Genomic DNA, 7725 nt, shown 5'->3' on the forward strand with positions numbered 1-7725 from the left:
TCTTTATTGAGAGGAGCAAAGTGCTGTTATCTTCAATGTTGTTATTCAGTCATGTCCAAATCTTCATGATCCTATTTGGGGTTTTCTTGGTGAAAATACTGGAATGGTTTGCCATTTCCTTCTCCAGATCATTTTACAGATGAGAAAACTGAGGTAAAGAGGATTAAGTGACTTGGCCATGGTCATACTGCTATTAAGTGCCTGAGACCAGATTTGAACTCAAGAAGATGAAACTTCCTGATGTCAGGTCCAGCACTCTATTCACTGAACCACATAGCTGCCTATTGCAAAATGCCTCTTTGTTGCAAAATACTGTAGGTCCCTTCTTATTCCTTGAATTCTGGTTTAGGGAAGGCTGGGTGTGGAAAAGGTTCTATCTCAGATGAAGGTGCTGTCAAGGATTTAAAACCAGAGTTCAAGTTGTTGTCGCAGATATTTTAATACGTGAAGGGGAGGGGAGTGGAAGCACACTCATAAAATCATAGATAGGACTGGAAGGCATCTTAGAGGTAATCTAGTCTGAAACCATTATTTTTTGTAGATGAGGAAACTGAGCCCCAGAAACATTAAATACTGTCATCAAGCTCAATTCCTCTCCTCCAAATCCTGTGTTCTTCTCTTTGTCCCATACTAAGAGTAAAAAAGGGATCCCAGAAAAATTCTCCCCACCTCATTTCAAATGCTGGAAGATGAATATTCAAAGGTTTGTTTGTGGGATGGGAGGAGGTAACAAGCTACTGTCCAAAAATTTAACTACCTCTCAGGTTATTCAGCCTGCTCCCCTCGGTGTGAATTTTAGGGAATAGACCAAAGGCAGAAGGTGCAGAAGATTAGCCTCTGCTGGAGTTTATTCCTTGTTAGATGTCCAATGTTGGGCATGATTTTGATCCATAATGTGTCCCTGCCTACATGGATACTTCTTATCACATAGTCATAGAATTGAAGAAAGTCAGAGCTGTAACATACCATAAAGGTCATCTAATCTACCTTCTACCTGGTGAGTAAACTGAAATCTAGAAAGGCAAAAATACCCATTCCAAGTTACAAAGCCCAATACTGACAGAATACTTGAAACCAATATCATTTCAGCTACACAATTATTCTACTCTTTCTCCTTCTTCCTCAAATCCACTATCTTCCCTAACAAAACTTTGTTTTCTGATTATTTTCTCTGTTCGCTGTCTCTCCCTCTCCTTTCCTCTATACTCTGTCTTCCCTCTCCACTCTCCCCTCTCTTCTCTCCTGTTTTATCATTGTCTCTCTATCTCTCTGTCTCTCTTTATTTCTCTCTGTCTCTGTCACACTGTCTCTATCTCTGTCTATCTATCTGTCTATCCATCTATCTATCTCTCACTGGCTGAATGACTCTGGGTATGTCACTTAACCCTGTTTGCCTCAGTTTCCTCATCTAGAAAATCAGCTGGAAATGAAGATGGCAAACTATTCCACTATCTTTGCCAAGAAAACCCCCAATGGGAATATGAGGAGTTAGACATAGCTAAAATGACTGAAAAACAATAAGATCCCTTCCCATCCTGAGATTTTCTTTCTATGACATAATACTTTCTATGACCAAATATGACTAAAAAAGATGATTGTCACATCTTCTCATCTTTGCTCCTGCCCTATCACACATCTCCCTACTTGAAATTCCCTTGGGATGTCAAAATTATCAAGTATCTAATATTGTAACCAACATCTTCTTTATACAAAATTTGCTCTCTTTTTTATTTCTTCTTTGTCTAGAGAATTCAAGTTATTCTTACAATCTAAGCTTGAAATACAAGTAATCTTTTATAACACGCTGTCCCTCCCTCGCCAAATTCAACATGTCAGCCTGTCTTATTGATTCTAACCACTTATGGTCTATCAAATAAGTTCTTCCTTTTCATTCCTTCATCTAACCTAGGTCAAGCTCATATCTCCTCATACCATTATTGCAACAGCTTCCCAATTAGCCTCCTTGTTCTTAACAACTCCCCTTCTGTACCACCTATTCTACACCCTCCTGCCAAATGAATTTCTCCAAAATACCACTTTAATCTATCATGATCTTGATAAAAATCTTTCATTGATTCCCCAATGTTTTCAAGATAAATATATCCTTTCTTATAATGGCATAAAGATCTTCCTCAAAATGACCATAATCTATCTTTCTACCTATGTTAGTATATGGAAAAACTCAGGTTTAGAGGCTCTGGTCCATTTATTCCACTGGTTTTTGTTGTTGTTGTTGTTGTTGGTGGTGGTGGTGGTGGTGGTGGTGGTGTTCTAGAGACACTCCTCCTGCCTAGAACCTCTACTCTGCCCCTTTTTCCTGGAACTCTCATCTCCTCCCCATCAAACACGTTCTATGCTTGGAAACACTCAAACTTAAAACTGCTCACTTTCTGTCTCATTAGCACTCCCCAGCCTATGATATTATAGATAGGGAATAAAGAAGGTTCCCTTGAATGAGACTCCACTCCTCCCTATAAAGTACTTGGCCCTCTTCCACATTGCTATTTAATCACATTATATAAGACAAACATCTCTCAGCAAAAACAGAGTCGGAGTCACCAAGAATCTGGCATGTCCTGGTGCTAAGGTAGTGGAGTGTTTTTCACCTGGATCACCAATTTCCTTCCTCCTCCTTTCTGAGGATTATTGTACTCAAGGCTGAATCCCTAAGTATCCTCCCTTACCTCCCACCCATCCTCCTAAAAATGCCCCAGGTGTTGCACTTCCCTTGTGTAAAGTAAAATGTGCCTTAAAAGTCTAATGCTTTTTGGCACTGTTGGTTGGTTTATTTCTTCTGCTGGAATATACAAATCCTTCAAAAAGGAGCTATAAAGAATTGAAACAGAATTCCCTACTAATCATCTATGCCAGCCATATTAGTTTACTTACTATCCCCTTAATTTGTCAGGCATATTTTGACTATATCTCTTGTTTGGAAGCTGAAAGAGCACTGGTCTTAGAGTCAAGAAACATAAGAGACTCATATTTCAATCTCAGCTCTGCACTTATTAGATTCTTGACCTTGGGCAAGTCATTTCCATTGTCCAGGCTTTCAATAAGTAAAATGATGAAAGTAGACGAGATGACCTCTCATGTCCCTCCTAGCTTTGATGCTGTCTGGTCCCATGTGATTCTATACTGGGAGAATCAGGATGGAGAGAAGAGGAGGGAAGGAGGGGATGGTTTCTTGGAATGTTGATTTAAGTTCTATTATTTTTTTTATGACTACTCACTGAAAATAAAATCTACCTACCCAAGAGAGCAATCAGTAACTTCTCCTGGTGCTCCTCTGGAGAAGTCCCAAAAAGGGAAAAGCATGTAGGAATAGGAAAGAATAATCATCATAAGAAAGCAAGAATTTCCAGAGAACACAGTCTTCTTACAGTAATCAATGGTGCCTCTTCTAATAAAAGTGAGATGCTGGTACTCTTTTAGGTGGCTGGATTATAGGAAGCTGGTGTCTAATCCTGGATATAGATTGCTGGGGTAAGTAGTGACGGGCTCTATATCTCAGTGCCACATTCTGTAAAATGCAAGGGCCATGAAAAAGGACTACACTACTTCAGGGAGACAGGATGATGTACTGGACAAAAATACTTGTCTGTACGTAGACTCAGAAGACCTGAGTTCGAGCCACAACAACCCTGGCAGTGACCATACCAATCTGGGCCATGGTAACCACGTCTGTAAACTATAAACTGATGGGAGTTGGACTAGATAACTTCAATCTATAGAGGTATGGTCATCACTCTTTTCATATAATTATTTAATCTTACTCATTGGGGAAATTAAATTTTTATTTCATATTAGAGAAAAGAATGGGAAATACCTCTTCAGACTAGAAGGCTAACAAAGATGGCATGATCTTTGTCCTCCCCCCCCAAAAAAAGAGTATGATTCTTGAACTTTTCAACCCCCTGCTGTACCACTGGGGGTTTTCCAATCCAAATGAAACTGAATTTTACATTGAAATTAAGGATGAGTCTTATAAAATTATATCAGAAAGCATATAGGACACATACTTCCTTTCAGGTTGTATATGAATGAAACAACTTCCTTTGCCCTCATAGTAGTCTCACTTGGTGAAGTTATCATGGGAATTGAGATTTCCTCACTTTCATGAATGTTCCATCCAAGCAAGGAAGCTGACCTTTCTCCAGGCACTTATATTTCTCCTAAACTTCAGTTCTCTCTTCCCAAGCTTTTCACTCCAGCATCAAACACACACTTTACTTGAATGTCACATTCTTAGTTCTCAGTTCCTGCCATGGTCAGTCTACCAAACATGAAACTACTTGCCCTCTTGTGGCTCATTCTCTCTACCAGATTTCAATGTACAAATCCTGCCCTCTCTAATACATTTGTTGCATCTGCATATGGTCACACTGAGCAGGGACAATATAGCTTAAGGCATTGGTAAAATCATAAGATTGTAACTCTAGGGGTACAAGAGACCTCAGGGGTTTTTTGGTATAACTTTTTCATCTTACAGGTAAGGAAACTGAGGCCCAAAGAAGTTAAGTCAATTGCCCAAAGTTATACATATAGTAATGAGTAATGAACAGGAGTTCGCATCTGAACTCAGGGATGAAAATATTCATTACATGTCCTTATTCTTTGCACATACCAGATTCTGTTGTGCCACCCAGTGAGCCAAGTGATTTTACATACACATTGGAAAAGGGGTAAGATATTCTCTGTGTGGCTACAGAAAACACACTGATAAAAAATAAAGGAAAGTTATAAAGATGCTGAGTGTGACAGAGTGGAAAGAGAGTTGGCCTTAAGCCAATAAAACCTGAGTTCAAGGGTTGTAGTGAAAGTACTTGTCCTTATTGGTAAAGGGAATAGAAATGGAAAACTGTCTCTGGGAATTCCTTATGGCAATGAAATTGAAAGTCAATCACTATTCTTTATTCTCATTCACACTTTCATATAAATTAGATGGTCTAACACCTAGATGAAAAGCGGTTACTCCAAGAGAAAGAAAACTTTGTTTGGGAAATGGAATAATTTTGCATGAAGAAAGCAGGTAAGAAAGTAAAAAGAGGTCAGGTTGTAAAAGAAGGGGAATGGGTTCAAATTTGCTTCTGACTTTTTCATATCTGTGTAATTTTGGACAAATCATGACTTTCCTGGGCTTCACTTTTCTCATCTATAAAATGAAAGGGTGGGAGACCTCTAAGGTCTTTTCTAGCTCTTGATCTATGATTATCAGTTTTTCTACTTTAACCTAAAACCTGAGTCTTATCATTAATAATGCTACAGAAATAGATCTCTGTTTGTCTGATGATTGAAATGAGTGACTCAGGTGACATCAATATTCCATTTGCTCCTAAACCACTGCTGCTAACTTTCTCTAACATGTTAGCTATTCAAGAGAATGAGTTCTTTCACTTCAAAATAAGTAGATTCTCATTCAATCATTTACCATGTGCTCCTATGAAAGATGAAGCATTTGAAGTAACAGAATTAGAGAACTCCAGTGAAGCCCTTCCTCTGGGATGCATTGTGGTATGGAGGTAATCCTGAATTCTGATAGATAAGGGCAGTAAAGCAAAAACACTGGTTATTCCTGCCAATCTGAAATGCTCTTTCTCTATATACATACATACATACACACTCCATACTACATGTATACATAAAAATATATATATACATCCATATTTGTATTGTGTATATATGTATGCACGCAGGCATGTAGCTATTAAAACATACAGCATGCTGCTCATCTGAGAACTCATTTCCTGAAATATACAAATATTTGTTCCACAAAACTCTGGGAACACAGAGAGGAGAGACACAGACAGAGAGAGACAGAAAAACAGAGAGAGGTTAAGATGATAGAGATAGATAAGTAGATAGATAGATAGATAGATAGATAGATAGATAGATAGATAGATAAATAGATAGATAGACAGACACATATATGTATGAATACTAAAGATAATCAAATCTATTCTGTGTCCATTTCAGAGGTGATGAAGAAATGGCCACTTTAGGCATTCATAACATCTCTTGGACTGTAAGCGAGTTCATCCTCCTGGGCTTTTCATGCAGACATGAAATAGAAATCCTTCTCTTTGTGTTGTTCTCCATTACATATGTACTGACTCTGCTGGGGAATGGGACAATTGCCTGTGCTGTGTGGTGGGACCAGCAGCTCCACACTCCCATGTACATCTTACTTGCCAACTTTTCCTTCCTTGAGATCTGCTACATCAACTCCAGTGTACCCAACATGCTAGCCAACCTCCTCTCCAAGGCCAAGACCATCTCCTACAATGGCTGCATTCTCCAGTTCTACAGCTTTTCTTCTCTATGTGCAACAGAACTCTTCTTTCTGGCCCTCATGGCATTTGATCGGCATGTCGCTATCTGTTACCCACTCCACTATCCCACCATTATGACTGGGAAGCTCTGTGCCACCCTGGTATCTGCCTGCTGGGTGGGTGGCTTCCTTTGGCTATTAACCCCTTTCACTCTCCTCTCTCAGGTGCCCTTCTGTGGTCCAAATATCATTGACCACTATTTGTGTGATCTAGGGGCCATGCTGACCTTATCATGTACACCTGTCCCCAAAACTACTTTAACCTGTGGTGCTCTCAGTACCCTTATTACTTTTATCACCTTAATTTATATCCTTGGATCCTACACTCAGGTGCTAAGAGCTGTGCTCCAAGTGCCAAAGGGCTCAGGAAGGCAGAAAGCCTTCTCTACATGTGCTTCCCATCTAGCTGTGGTCTCACTCTTCTATGGCTCAATCATGATAATGTATGTGAGCCCAGGATCAGCCAGCCAACCTGAGATGCAGAAATACATCACCTTGTTCTACTCAGTTGCCACTCCACTCTTCAATCCCATGATCTATAGCTTCCGCAATAAGGAAATTAAGGCTGCTTTGAGAAAAGTCTTGGAGAGAATTTGAATATCACCTTGACAAAGGAGGGATCCCTAGATCTTCACTCCTCAATCTCTATTTGCAGGGTATGTTATAGAGGGGATTGCTTTTGTATTTGGGTATAATTAGATGGCCACTGAATTTCCTGCCATTACTAGCATTCTGTGATTTATGTGAAAGTGGGTAAAGGGGGTGGAGGGAGGGAAGGAATAAGCATTTAAGTGTCTATTATGTGTCAGGCAGTGTGCTAATTTAGCTTTATAATTATTATCACATTTGATCCTTGAAACAGCCCTGGGAGATAGATGATATTATTGCCCCTGTTTTACAGTTGAAGAAACTAAGATAGACATAAGTTAAGTGATTTGCCCAAGGTGTACACAGCTAGTAATCATCAGAGGCTGGGTTTAAACTCAGGTCTTCATGACTGTAGATCCAGAGCTCTATCCACTGTACCCCCTAGATGCTTCTGCTTCTTATGAGAAGAGTTCAGTTTATAACTCATATAGCCAGTGAAACACAAACCTCGTGATTAGGTTTGAGGAAAGATCATACCTGCCCTAGATTCAGGAATCAAGTACAAAATGAGGCTCTAACCAGATATGGGCATTATTGCTGTTTTCTCTGCTATGCTTAGCTTTTCCCAAGGTAAGTGGGTGGTTCAGTCCCTCCTGTCTGTGAACTCAGCTGAAACATTTTGCTCCCCTTCACCATGTAAATGGACGTCAATGCCTATAGTTGATTTCAATTTAGCAACACATCAAATATCTATCTATCTATAGATATAGATATAGATATAGATATAGATATAGATATAGATATAG

The 7725-nt window shown here is 39.4% G+C and overlaps 1 protein-coding gene across 1 annotated transcript; it reads left to right on the plus strand.

Annotated features, from left to right (window-relative positions):
* Positions 1-5989: 5989 nt before the first annotated feature.
* On the plus strand, positions 5990-6928 carry LOC114042876 (olfactory receptor 11G2-like). The gene has a single exon (XM_027861636.1). It carries the CDS (start codon positions 5990-5992, stop codon positions 6926-6928), a length of 939 nt encoding a protein of 312 aa, XP_027717437.1.
* The last annotated feature ends 797 nt before the right edge of the window (positions 6929-7725 follow it).

This window comes from Vombatus ursinus, unplaced genomic scaffold, assembly GCF_900497805.2.
Source record: "Vombatus ursinus unplaced genomic scaffold, bare-nosed wombat genome assembly UNPS02001050.1, whole genome shotgun sequence".
NCBI lineage: Eukaryota > Metazoa > Chordata > Mammalia > Diprotodontia > Vombatidae > Vombatus > Vombatus ursinus.

Excerpts from the sequence above, each read along its gene's own strand:
- LOC114042876 (XM_027861636.1), top strand. The coding sequence starts at position 5,990 with ATGGCCACTTTAGGCATTCATAACATCTCTTGGACTGTAAGCGAGTTC.